This window comes from Mustela putorius, unplaced genomic scaffold (genome assembly GCF_011764305.1).
Source record: "Mustela putorius furo isolate JIRA1106 unplaced genomic scaffold, ASM1176430v1.1 tig00003853_pilon_pilon_pilon, whole genome shotgun sequence".
NCBI lineage: Eukaryota > Metazoa > Chordata > Mammalia > Carnivora > Mustelidae > Mustela > Mustela putorius.
In genome coordinates, this window is record NW_025422005.1 from 43,972,381 (window position 1) to 43,986,613 (window position 14,233).

Consider the following 14,233-nt stretch of genomic DNA (forward strand, 5'->3'; position numbering starts at 1 on the left):
TAAAAAAGATAGAATATATAGCAAGAAAACTTCATGACATTAGATTACGCAATGATTTAAGATATGATGCCAAGAGCACAGGCAACAAAAGAAAGAACAGACAAAGGAAGTATTTTTCAGTCTTGGTTAGAGATGGAACCATGACACAGATGAACCTGGAAAGGGTAGAATGGGGGAGGGGGAGTGAATGGGGAGTTAAAGTTTAGTGGGTACAGGGCTTCAGTCTGGGATGAAAAAGTTCTGGGAATGGGTAGTGGGGAAAGCTGCCCAATAATGTGTACTGTGTATGTCCTTAATGTCACTGGTCTCTAGACCTAAAAATGAGTAAAATGATCAATTTTATGTAAATTTTGTTGCAGTCAAAAAAATTCTAGCAAATCTAAAAAAAAAAAAAAACCACTTGTTTTCGAACTGTCTCTTCATGTCCTTTGTCCATTTTTCAGTTGGTTGTTGGCTCATTTATTTAGTGATTTCTAAAAGCTTCTTATATATGTTATCAAATGAGTTTCTTGTCTGTCTCATTACAAATCTATTCGGCCAGCCTGTGAACTGACTTTTGACTTCATGGTATTTTTTTCCCCCACACAGAATAATTTAATTTTTGTGGAGTTGAATTTATCAGCCTTTTATTTCATGACTTAACAGGTCCAGAGTTTCAGTTCAGGATGATGAGAAGTTCTGGAGGTGGATGGTAGCCATGGTTGCATAAGAATGAGAATATACTTAACACCACTGAATTTATGCTTAAATGCTTACGTATGCTTAAACAGACCAAGTTTGGATACAAACTTGGGGCTTTGGATACTTATCCAAATGTAGGAGGCTGGGGTAGCTCTAACATTTCTTCCCTTGCAAAATTCTCATTTGTAAAATATATACACAAGAAAAGCAAATACTGGTTTCACACATCTCAGTGGTACCTTTCATGTCCTATGACAAGGTTTCTCTGGTGAAGCGAAGTTGGAGAAAGTGGAGGGCGGTGTGAGATCTCCTCCCTCGTATCCCGGGCCCAGACTGGGGCAGCCTGGCATGCAGGCTAGCCCACAGAGATACAGCAGGGTGGGCAGAATGGACTTATCCAAGCCTTTCCATCAGCCTGGACCACAGCTTCCCTCCATGCCCAGGTACTTGTAAAACCAAGGGAGAGAGCTAGAAGGACACCCCAGCTTCATCTAGATAGGGAGCTCGGAAGTATGCTGATCTGAGTGACAAACTCAAAGACATGAGCGGTATGACCTTCATCAAGTGATGGGGCTCCCATAATTTCAGCCTCTCACCACTCAAGTGAGCTCTTCTTTCTCTTGCGGGTGATGGACCATGTCAGGTGGAGGTGGGAGGTGGAAGTGATTCAAGGGGAAGGAAGTCTGGCAGTATAGTGTTTCCTCTAACTCTCCTGTCCTGAGTGGAAATAATAAGAACTAAAAAGCCCTTGTTTGGGACACAAATGTTATAGGAGGAAAGGAGAAAATCTTCTGTCATCTCAACAATGACTTCAGGGGAGTGGCACACAAATCATTATTCTCTTTCAGTTTAACATGAACTTTAATCTAGATTCCATACCTCTGATTGACTCCTCTCATAATACTAGTTGGGGACCAGAGAGGTAGCTGAGCCGTGAGAATCACACCTAGGAGAAACTGGTTTGGCTTCTGTACATCTGGGTGAGCTGAAGTATCTGTCTGACTAAGAGTGTACAGCTGATCACAGGCAGCACGACGAATCTGAAATTACATCATCAGTGGTGAAGGACACACAGTCAACACTTTGACACTGCTTACAAAGTGATTTTCCTCTAAAGTCCACACTCTGAGGGAGGCTATCAGGAGGAGAATGTTTTCATCACTGATGGTAACGTTTACATTGAATAAACTAGGGCTGATTAAAAAGAAGCGTGCTCAGAGAACTGATCCCCCAAATGATTCCAGTCTCCTACTCAAAAGTTTCATAATTTAATTTAATATAAATGAAAATAAGAAAAAACTCTTCAGGTATTTCATAATTAATTTTCAAGGTCGAATAAGAAAATAAGAATTATAAAATCTAGTGGGAATTCACGGCCTGAAGCTGGTCTCTCTGGATTTGACAATGTTGACAATGGTGACACTGAACGCCAGGCTATGGGTGCACACCAGCTGTAACACTGCTTGTTGTAAACAAACACAAGTTAGTCTTAGTACTCTCTCAACTTTTGGTGGAATACAGAACAGAAAGGAGGACAGAGTGTCCAAATGGTCACTTTGCTCTCGGAGCACTTTGTAGGACTCCGAAGAGGACCAGACGCCATGCCTTCCGCCCTGTGCACAGCGTTGCAGGTGTATGGAGGGCCATGGACAGAAAAGGACCAAGGGGACGTTTTTTGTAATGTACAAAAATCCTTACCTCAGCACTTGGTGATCCAAGCAGGATATCAATGATAAAATCAGCAACACAGGGCAAGTTATAGAAGGATGCTAGTGAGAATAAAGAGAATTGGGGGCGGGAGGGGGGAACCAAGTTAGAAAATGCATTTTCAAAATTTCAGAAATTCTGAATACTTTCTTAAGCTTAACTATAACAGAAATTCAACTCTTCTACTTGGAAATGAATTCAGTACTTTCCACAACTGCCTCCACATCTCTGAGTTTCCCCATTGAGAACCTCAGGTGTCCAAGAACAGGACCATGTCTCGGTCACCTCTCTGCCCCCACATTTTAGCACAGCGCCTTGTACACACCAGTTGTCGAACAGTATGTCTTGCCTTGATGAACTATCAATATTCTACAATGAAAGTATAAATGATAAACAGCTTGAAGAGAAGTTGTAATTATTTCATCTTGACTTGAAAATATCTCTAAAACTAAACAATTATGGGAAAATTGAACTATGGTTCAACTATGGCATTTGTTCTAAGCATCTCGTAATGACTTGTACTTCTTATATGTGTCTTCAAAGCACTCTTGCTCCAAGTAAGTAATTTTGGACACTACATTACTGTCCTACAAATGTCCAACTTTTTCCAGAGCTACCTTATCTTATATGACGAGTTTGGTTATTACACGAAACACAGTAACAGTCAACAATTTGATGTAACAGGTCATCTGAATCAGTAATAACAGGGAAGAACAGGGCTTTCAGAAGTGGAACTGTTAAGACTTCATTCCTGAATAAATATTTATTGAGGACCTGCTATACACTGGGCAATGTTTGGGTGTGAGAGATTCGGTGGGGAACAAAATGGACAAAAGTCTCTGTCTTTATAGGGCTTACAATCTAGGTGGGGAGGGATGAGGACAATAAACACGATAAATAAATTATGCGAGGTATGGGGTTCAGGTAGTGCTGGGAGGACAGGAGGATTGTGGTCAGAGAATGTCTCACCAAGAGGTTGAGATTAAGCACACCTGTGGGAAATGAGGCAGAGAGAGCCATGTGGAAAGATGGGGAAGAACATACCAGGAGGAGAGAACAGCCAGTGTGAAGGCCCTGAGGCAGGAATGTGCCCAGAGTGATGAGGAACAGGTAGGAAGCCAGGGACGTCGAAGCACAGTGAGTGAGGGGGAGAGCAGGAGAAGGTGATGGTCCCGAAAGGGTGGACTCTGTCTGGCCTTAGTAAAGATTTGGCTTTTACTCAGTGGGAACTGAGAAGCTGCTGCTGGGTTTTAAACAGAGGAGTGATACAATCTGACTTATATTTCAGAACATCCCCTCTGGTTACTGTGTGGAGAATAAACTGCAAGGGTAGAAGCAGGGGATCTGTTCGGGTGCTACGGGTATAACCTGAGCAAGGGAGGATGCCAGAGCAGGGGAGGGTAACAGTGAAGGTACCAGAGGGCGGAATCTGACGTGGCTAGAAGGAGAATGTGCTGACAGAAGTGGGTGTGAAAAAAGAATCAAGGAGGACTCAAGGATTTGGGCCAGAGCAATCAGAAGAATGAAACTTCTTTATTTTAGCTGAGAAAACATGTGTGGTATGGGCCAGCTAGGTAGCTGGGCTGTGGACCCATCGTCAAGCCTGCAATGTCTTCTTGAGAGCCAAGTGGAAGGGTCAGGGTGGTGGGTGAGGCTGTAGTTCCACATTCAGACACCAGAGGGAGTTTGGGGCTGTGATGGTGGATGAGATCATGGGGAGAAGGGATGTAGACAGAGAAGAGACAGTGACCAGGGGCTGGACGCTGGGGTGTTCTAATGTTGAAGTGCAATTAGTAACAGTCGCAGTTTTTGCCAAAGCCCACAGATGAAGATAAAAGGGAAAGTCTGCAGTTCTGTAACTTTGAATGCTAGAGTCATCACCAGTTTAGGGATGGATACAGAATTCTAATTCTGCAGTTTATAACCTATATAAATCTGGGTTGTCTTCATTCCCCAACTAGACAGTAAGCTCCTAGAGAGCAGATATACTGCCCGTTTAATACCTAACCATGGAACCCTGTATACAGAAGGTGCTCAATAAATACTTGTTCAGAATTTAGCCACTCTAATCACTCCTCCTACCTAGTCTACCTGCCAGCTTTCCCCCCTTTCCATTTCTATTACTGTGACCTTTTTTACAACGGAATGTACGTAATTCTCAACAGAAACCTGGACTTTCCCCGAAAGAGATGAAGGGCAAACAAGTCTCCCTACCCAGCTGCTGGCTCCGAAGCTGCAGGCACGTAACAAGAAGAGACAGAGCCTCCCCAGCAATCAGCGAGTCTTTGGTGGACACAGACTGTTGTCGCACACAGATGCCCGCGTGCAGGGCTGCCGGGTCTCCTTCACTCCCAGAGCTGCAGTTGCTTCCTGGGAACAGGAAAGCAGAAGGTTACTGCGGACCCCACCAGACCCTCATGGTATCATAATATCCTTTTCATGTGTTCCAGAATCCTCAAGATAAAGTAAAGAGTGCAAGGAGACATTCTGGTCTAAGAAATGAGAGACCATCACTTTATGTGGCTGCAGTTGCTTTAAACCACATTCGGAGGCACTCACAGTGTACTTAGAACGCAAGACTCAGTTGAGGTGACAGAAGTTAGAACAGCGCAGCCTGGTAGGCATGCGCCTTCCTGAGATGTTAGAAATGTTCCTCATCTTTACCTCACTGGGTCATTCATATGTAGAAATCCTAAAAAGCTTGCACGTTTAACATTTCTGCATTTCACTCCATGAATGTCATACATTTTTAAAACTTTTTCTGAGGTAAAAATACATATATAAATTGAAGAGGGAAACCAATTTATAAAAGCCTTACAGAAAATAATTGGCCAAACCAAGCAAATGACTTCTCCAGGTAGGAATTCCAGATGAATTTTATTATGGCCCCAATTATTGGCCCCATGGCACTTTTACAACACTCAGCAAGCTAAAAACTCTGCTGATCTGGTTTCCCCACTTCCCCTGTGCTTATCAACGCTTTTTCCGGAAAGTCTGACCTACGTACAGTAATGTGCATGGGTCTCAGGTGCACAGTTTGATGGGTTTCTACTCACGCTCAAAAGCAAGAGAAAAGGCTTCCTCCTTTTTGTGACTCCCAACAGCCTATGTATAGGTAACTCACACAGCTTATTTCCTGCCTGGTGATTTTATGACTTTATCCTTTTAAATCAGTACCTGAACTGCTGAGTCGGCTTCGGATTCCAGCAGGAAACAGAGAATTACTTTCTTTAATTGGTTGGCTGCTCCCAACCAGGTCCAGTCGTCCCGCAGCAGCAGCCCACGACAACCTCATGAAACAAGCCACAGTAGACGTGAAGTCACTCACTTCCATTGTCTAAACAAGGGTGGGAAGATTGTTATGAGAAAAGGAAGCACCTGAACACATTCCTCCTGCTGACTTCCATCCCCTTCTTACTGGTCTCAGTTTTGTGAGACTCCTTCTCCTCCACGATCATCCAGGACAGCCTTTCCCATGTTTCTAGACTGTTCAAAGACTTTCAGTACTTTTGCTATCTGTTCCCAAGAGCCTGACCTCCACGCTCAGGCATTAGGATACCTGTCTCTCATTTGTTTTTTTATGGTTCCTCCTCTTCCACACTGTACGTTCTGGGCCACGTGAACGACCCCGAGACCCTCCCTATAGGCTGTGTTCTCTCTAGATTTGCTCACACCTGCACTCTTGAGGGAACAACTCTCCATGCTTCTCTGTCACCTCATCTAGCTCTAAGGCCTGGTGCAAATGCCACCTCCTAGGTAAAATCGCCCACGACAGCCACAGGTGAAGGCAACTGTTCCACTTCCCCTGAAGGCCTACGAATGTTCTGGCCTTATAGCTCTCCTATAATGCCGGATACTTCCCACCTTGAATTACAGTGATTTCTGCCTTGCTGGTCTCTCTCTGGCTCATTGTAGGTTCTGTGAAGGCTACATTCATGTCAAGAAATTTTGTGTGTGCACAGCCCCTCCCTATAACAGGAGGGACTTCTCCTCTCTTGAACACACAAGTCACTTACTTGTATTGCAACTCGTGCAGCAGGGATAATTTCCTCGACCCTAATGGAAGACCTGTCAGACACGGACAGCTGTCGGTAGGATGACTTTTCTGGGGTACCACATAAGGACATCTGCCTACTTGTCTGCCGGCTGACGTTTCGGAACGGGCGAGAAGAAAGTGCTTCTATGCCATCTTTGGTGAGGTCCTCATCTAATAACGTGGGCATTGTTTGTCCCACAAGTAAAAACCTGCAAAGGAGACAAAAAGCTGGACTTATCTGAGGTCATTTCACGCTACTCAATATGAGCGTTTGGGAAGAGAAATAAAGGGCAGTACTGCCTTATGAGACTAAGATGTTGTATTTATGTACCTGGCAAGTTGTAGACAGATGGAGTAAACTCCCTGCCTGGTCTCATAGTCCACCTCCGATGGGATGGAGTCCCTCTGCATGACATTTACAACCAAGCTGAAAAGAAAAGAAAAAGGCAGTATATTAAATAAAGATTTCATTTCTTTCGTAGGAATTTTTCTGTAACTAATTTAATTGTTCATGTAAATGTTATCATTTACTTAAAATTTCTAGAAGAGCCTTATATATGCACAAACCTTACATGTTTCTACCATAACAATTTCCTATGATACCCATAACTCTTGGTCTACATAGAGTCAGAGTCCTTGCTTAGCCAAAAGATAGAGTGTTTGGATTGTCCCCCTTCTCACTCACTGGTGTGAGTTCACGGATTCTCCACTATCTCATTACCAGAAGAACTACCAATTAGAAAGCATTATCTAGATTTGGTATATTCAGTAAAGCTTATTTTCACATCCACTACCACCTCTCTTATTAAAAAAGCTTCCTAACTGTTCTTCTTGCTCCCAACTCTGACCTCTCCACCCCCAAAATCTATTCTCAAAAGATCAGAATGATCCTTTTAAAATATTCAGTCAGATCACAGAGCTCCTCCTCTGCACAAACCATCCAATGGCTTCCTATTTCCTAGAGAGAAGAAAAGGCAGAGTCTTGCCAGAAACCTGAAACCTGTTAAGACCCATAAGCTGACTGACGTCTGGTATGCCTGGAACCTCACATCCCCCTGCTCTGCCTCCCTCCCACTATCCCAGCCGCATGGGCCTGCTGGTCTCTGAAGGCACTGGGTCTGTCTGTCTTGCACCGGGGCACAATGGCTGTTCCTCTGGATGGCTTTCCCCCAGGGATCCCCAAGTCTCCCTTCCTCACCTCCTTCAGGTCTTTGTAAAAATGTCACCCCATCAGTGAAACTTTCCCTGATCACCCTACTGAAAATCACCACGCTGTCCACTCCCTTCTCTATATCACCTGCTGGCATATGCTTTTACCTTTACCTCTTTACTGCTTCTCTCCCCTCCACACAGTACGCTTCACAAGCATGTGGAGTTCTTTCTGATCTGTTCGCTGCTCTGTTCTCAGTGCTCAGAACACTGCCTGGCATGCAGATTAACTGACACTAAGCCAGCAGTAAGATGACTTTATTCCAGAGCTCTGTGATTGGGAGTATCGGAAATGAGTTTTCACTGAGAATACCTCTGCGATTCTGAAAATGAAATCAAGCTCCGGGCAGAAGGCCTTCCACCAGCTTGGGGCTTCTTTCAGCCACGCTCCCTTTATCTCTTCGGGTCTTGGCCCAGCCTCTTCCCCGCCAGGCCTCCCACGGGAATTCCTGCACCTGTCCTCCAGCCTTCCCTCCTTCCTTGCCCGAGGAAATGCAGGCCTGCTTCTTTCCAGGGCAGGAGAACTTGGCCCTACGACTATCCCTTTTCCTTTGATCTTTCTTTTAGTCAGCCTGCAAAGACTACCTAGACTTCCCTAAGGTAAAAGCAAAACAGAAAAGCAATCTTTCCCCTCAGCTATTCTCCTCTTCTAGTCACCGTCACCCCTGCCCTGTGTCCCACGTCTCTGACACCACTCTCTGCTCCTCACTTCATGTGCCTCAACTGCGTTCATCTCTCTCCATGTCCCATGTCCTCCGTCCCCCTCCAATGTGGAGTGAATGTTCACCGTTCCCTCCCTCTCCTACGCAAGGAATTACAGGGTTGTTGATACATTTCCTCCCCTATTTCTAGTCATAAAAAGACTTGCCTACGTTACGTTATGAATCTCGGTTACTGCTGCCCAACATTCACCACTGACACTCTTCTCAATGCCACTGCATGGCTCTCCCTGCCTTCTTCTCTCCTACTTTTTTTATTCATCGTCTCCACGGCAGCCAAAGTGATTGTGCCAAGCAACTCCTGGCTTTGAAGCCTCCTGTTTTCCCATGGTCTATACACGAATGTTGAAATTCCTCAAGGTGACCCTTCCTACATACTTCTCTCCCTCATCCTTTGCTCTAGCCTCCCAGGTAATGATGGCTCCCAAGATAGGCCACACCGGGGGCTTTTACTCATCCCACCCCCTCTGGCTTATTGTGCCCTTTCCCCACGAAACACTGCCCCTGCTCTTTTCTCAATTCCCAGCTCAAGCGTCATCTCCTAATCTTATTATCTCATGAAAATGTCACCATTTTAAGTGCACTCTTCCATCACCCCTGCCCGCCTCCTACCCAAAGCACTTTTTATGAGCCTGTTTTGATACTTGTAGTAATGGTTTATTATTCTTTGTTAAACCATGAGGCTCTAAGGGGCAGGAATGAGATCTAAGTTATCTCTGCATTGCCAGCACTAATAAGGCCTTACAAAACCATTACCGGGAATCAATTTGCCCGCTGTCAGACTGATGCGGGATCGGCGGAAACAGATCTGCTTCCTCTCTTCTCTTCAGCAATTTCTCCCACTACCGCAGGGAAGGAGATGTGCTTCCGCCAGTTCCTCAAATAACCAAAACTCGTAAAATGAATTTTAGTGTTCTAGAGACTGAAACACCATTCCTTTTTCTAACTCTCACGACACTTCACACAACACCTTACAGGAATCACCAAGGACCGGCAGGAGAAATTATTCACAATAACTTTATTCATTCTTTGCAATTCTTGTGACATTACAGTGAAACTCTAACCTCAATCCTCCTGCTTTGAGGAAGTTCTCGCAGAAGGATTTTGCACAGTTTCTTGCCATGTCATCGTCAGCTGTTGGCATGAGTTTGGAGCTTAGAACCTTGAAAACAGAGAGACACAATTAGATAGCTCAAATAGATAGTCATTTTCAGCAGAAATGACTCCCTCGCTAAGTAAAACAACCCAATAACTCCAGTCTGAGTATCAGTAAGTGCTGCACATTATTTCCCTGCCCGCCCCCAGGAGGAGGAGGCTGACACTTCACAATTGAACTAATCGTGTTTTCCAACTTCTATTTAGTTAGCAAGAAAAATCTGTTTTGTTGTAGAAAGCTTGTATGCTTTTTTTTAGGAGACTAGCAAAGCTGGATGTCTCAGGCTTAGATAAGATGATGTGGTATGTTAGACATATTTTTGAAAAAGTAGGTTAAGTTTTCTGTAAAATAGCCCATTCCTTAAAAATGCTAGCTGAGAGGCGCCTGGGTGGCTCAGTTAGCGAAGCATCTGCCTTCAGCTCAGGTCATGATCTCTGGGTCCTGGGATGCAGCTCCGTTGCTGGGTTCTCTGCTCAGAGGGGAGTCTGCTTGTCCCTCTCCTGTGGCCCTGGACCCTGCTTGTGCACGCTCTCTCTCAAATAAATAAAATCTTCAAAAAAAAAAAAAAAAGCTAGATGAGCCAATAATGATTCTGAAACTCCTACTATTTACTGACCACATACAACACAGTAGGCATAAAAGGAAGTTCTTACATGCAGTATGTATTTTACTTTGTAAGACTGAGACCCAAAGGCTAACTGACCTCGAACCCAGATGTACCTCCCTCCTAAATCCCTGCCCCTGTTATGGCACTGACATACATACCTAAAGGAAAAAACTGAAAAATCTGGTATGGCAGATAACTTATGAGATACTTAGTAAATACTTATTAAGTACTTAGCAATCAACTGCTTACTTGGTTGTTATGATTTAAAAATTAAGGAAAAGAAAAGGAACCCACTGCCTCAATTTTTCCAAGGTTTTAAAAACATACAAACATACACTCAGGGGTGCCTGGGTGGCTCAGTGGGTTAAGCCTTTGCCTTTGGCTCAGGTCATGATCTCAGGGTCCTGGGATCAAGTCCCATATCAGGCTCTCTGCTCAGCAGGAAGCCTGCTTCCTCCTCCCTGCCTCTCTGCCTACTTGTAATCTCTGTCTGTCAAATAAATAAATAAAATCTTAAAAAAAAAAAGATACACTCAAGATCCTTTTCTATTCTGGCAAATGTTTCTATGAATCCATGGGTTTTATGTGCATAGATCTTTTTCTTCCTAAAGTACTCTTTGGGAAACAGGCTTGTCAGCCTCAGATTATCAGCACAGCGTGGGAGGAAGGGAGCCCTCTGCTTTTCTAACCCTTCCTGTGAGTTGACAGCCACGTACATGTACTCCCCATTTTTAATGGACAGCAATTTAGTGAAAGTGGAAGATTTCTTCAAAAGAATAAGCATCTGGAACAACCACTTTAAAGCTTCCTAGTAGGCGAATGCAACTTGAAGACTAAAATGCAAAGAAATTAACCGTTCAGGGTTCAGAAAAAGAAGTGCTTTAAAAAAATTTTTTTTTTTTCTAAAGATTTCCTTAAGAAAAAAAGAGAGAGAGAGAGATCATGAGCAGGAAGGGCAGAGGGAGAGAGACTCTCAAGCAGACACTGAGCACAGAGCCCAATGTGGGGCTCCATCTCACACCCCTGAGATGAGGATCTGAGCCTAAACTGAGTCGGACACTTAATTGACTAAGCCACCCAGGTGCCCCAAAATGAGTGCTTTTGAAAGTGTTCAGTTTTCCAAATGTTTTGTGTTATCTAAAGCAAAAAAACAAACAAACAAAAAAAACAAAAAAAAACCAAAACACAACCCATACCCCCCCCCAAACACAAACAACCTCTCAAAGGAACTCCCACTTAATCAAAAGTCCTGAAATTGTGCTGGAGGTATTTTACTACTATTGGCCTTTGGCTTTAAGATAATGCAATCCAGGTAGTTAATGACAAGCAACTCATAGTTGGACCACTCTGCTCTTCTGGGTGCTCTCAAATGTGGGTGTTAAGGTTTACACCTTAACTTTGTTTAAGACAACCATTCAAAACCAAATGACAAATCTGGCAGGTATTGCAAAATTTACAAGCTTAAACTGGCCAAAAATTTCTGGGCGATTTTCTGTCTTAAAATATCATATACATGTATTTTTCAATGCCCACATTAAATAAAGACAAGCTATCTTTTAAAAACATTTGCTAAATATTTTCTCCTTTTGAGCCCAACACATTTCTTCCCAAGAATGATTACTTTAAGGCCAATATGAAAGAGCACAGCTTGACCACAAGAGCAACAAGTGATGCAGAAAAATGAATGAATATATTTACATACTAAATTAGACCGCGAGATGAAATAAAACTTGGGGCAAAGCAAAATCACTTAGGGCTTTATTTCCTCCAGACCTAAAATGGCAAGAAGGTCCAACCTCTTCAACCCTCCAAGACTGGAGTGTTTCTACCTGCTCACTCTCACCCGTTACCACTCTGCTCTTACGACTCAGAGGTATGTAGCCTCTCTTAGATCTTACTCAACACCATGGAGCAGATACCCTGTCTTTTCAACTGTACTCCTTTAACTACCACAATGACTTGCAGACACTAAACAGTAAATGTTTATTGAACTAAATCTACTAGTTTAAAGCCACTTTTTGGAAAGAGGGTAATAAAAACATTCTTTTGCTTAAATTCTTCCAAAACTTTTTTTTTTAAAACCTTGAAATGATAAAGTTAATCTATTTTCTGACAAACTCCTCACAGCTTCATTTATGAAAACAAATTACAATCATTTTTAAAAGTTAGGATGCATTCAATAACAAGAAGGCTGAGGATAACAACTGTATTAGACAGACTCTCTAAACTTCCAGAGGAAGAGAATGGCATATTTTATTACATAAGGCTTCCTCATTATTAATTTACAAGTGGTTTTGCGAGTGTAGCAGTGCGCATAGGAATAAAGTGGAAAAAAACAAAAAACAAAAAACTGAGCCTTTTCTGAGCCCAGAAAAACCCAAGATGGTTCAGTTTATGTTCTGTTTTTTATTTTTTTTTCCAAAACTAATTTTTTCACAGATCATCCAATAAAAATACTTATCTCTGACATCTAATAAAACATGGATGTGCAAACAAAAATAGCTCGGTTGAAACGGTGAAAAAAAAAAAAGAGACTTCTTACTTCCAAGTTGTAGAGCACTCTGAAGGTAGACATTCCTGGAGCAAAGGACCGAAACAGACTTTCCAAAATCGAGCTGGCGCTTGGCTGATGCTGCTGCTTGGAGACCAGGGATGGAGACTTTGAGGACTGAGAACTCGTTTCAGACAGTAATGTCTTCTGAGGTTTTAGAGAATGAAAACAAAGGATGTATGTGTTAAAAGCACAAGTTAAAGAGAAACATACCTCAGTGTGCACTCTAACCTTCTCTTCCTTTTTAATATAATTGCACCAAAGTGATTTCCTACAAATTAACCTCAAGGACACATCACTTGATAATCACTAACAAAAGATTGAATTCCATCACACATCCCGACCCTACAGGAACCCATCTGAGAGTGTCTTCTAGGTAATACTACCAAGGTCGTTTTTATTTGTTTCTGTATTTTAAAAATCTCTACTACTAAGTACTGATAATAAAATTATTAACTTATAGAAGGTCTGAACATGTTTTTGGCTAGCACTAGTGATACGTTTTTGCGGTTACATTCATTTTTTTCTTCTCCCTGCAAATACCTAAGCTGTGCATGACAACACTATGAGCTGAAGAAACTTCAACCACTGAAACAAGTTCGTACCATAGTGCTAACAACTCTGTTCTACGTGAATCTATTCTGAGATCATAATTAAACATTATAGGCAGAATATAATTTTAATACATATAATAAAATTTTTGAGGAAGAACATTCTAGAAATTGAGATGAACTTTAAATATCAACTGTGGAAAAAAATTAAATGATAATATAATTAAGGAAGCAACTCAAACACAGGCAACAATCACATTCGGAGAACTGTCATGACAGAAGAAAAATGTCTCCACTGAATCAGGACTACAGTCTGATCCTGGACAAGACACTTAATCTCTCTGGGCTTCAGTATCTTAATCCAGAAAAAGAAGAACGTGGATGTACATGATATTAAAGGCTCTTCCAGTTCTAAAATTTGATGTCATTACTGACTCTAGGTCTTTTAGAAGTCTACATGAAGTTCTGATTTCCATTTACAACAAAAGTATTTTTTTTTTTTAAACAGTGGGGAAGAGAATTTTTTTTTTTTAAAGATTTTATTTATTTATTTGACAGAGAGATCACAAGTAGGCAGAGAGGCAGGCAGAGAGAGAGAGAGGAGGAAGCAGGCTCCCTGCTGAGCAGAGAGCCCAATGCAGACTCGATCCCAGGACCCTGAGATCATGACCTGAGCCGAAGGCAGCGGCTTAACCCACTGAGCCACCCAGGCGCCCCAAAAGTATTTTTTTAAAGAAGAGCTGTTACGGGGTACCATATGGCCTGAAAGTGATTTCAAGTTGTATTGTTACTGACTTGTGACATTAAAATTTCCAGGTCCCTGAAGTCGAGGACACTCATACCTTTCTTCCCAAGGAATCAAGTTGATCCAGGGCTTCCTGAATGGCTGGGTCAGTGGGTATCAAGAGCAGCAGCTTTCGTACTCGTAGAGTTATCCTGAAATTTTGCAAATACAAATTTTCCAACATTAGCCAGTTTCAAAACCAAAGTCATTTGTTCCCGACAAATGTAAAGTC

General features: G+C 42.5%; 1 protein-coding gene across 2 annotated transcripts in view; it reads right to left on the reverse strand.

Annotated features, from left to right (window-relative positions):
- Positions 1-14,233, reverse strand: part of USP24 (ubiquitin specific peptidase 24) — a 138,021-nt gene that overhangs the window by 46,974 nt on the left and 76,814 nt on the right. For both annotated transcript variants that reach the window (XM_013055630.2, XM_004751618.3), the window contains exons 30-38: positions 14,060-14,153; positions 12,658-12,813; positions 9,417-9,514; positions 6,756-6,851; positions 6,405-6,633; positions 5,566-5,725; positions 4,603-4,758; positions 2,380-2,450; positions 1,561-1,721 (exon numbers count right to left, since the gene is read on the reverse strand). In XM_013055630.2, coding sequence (XP_012911084.1) covers positions 1,561-1,721; positions 2,380-2,450; positions 4,603-4,758; positions 5,566-5,725; positions 6,405-6,633; positions 6,756-6,851; positions 9,417-9,514; positions 12,658-12,813; positions 14,060-14,153 — 1,221 coding nt within the window. The remainder of the gene's footprint in view (positions 1-1,560; positions 1,722-2,379; positions 2,451-4,602; positions 4,759-5,565; positions 5,726-6,404; positions 6,634-6,755; positions 6,852-9,416; positions 9,515-12,657; positions 12,814-14,059; positions 14,154-14,233) is intronic.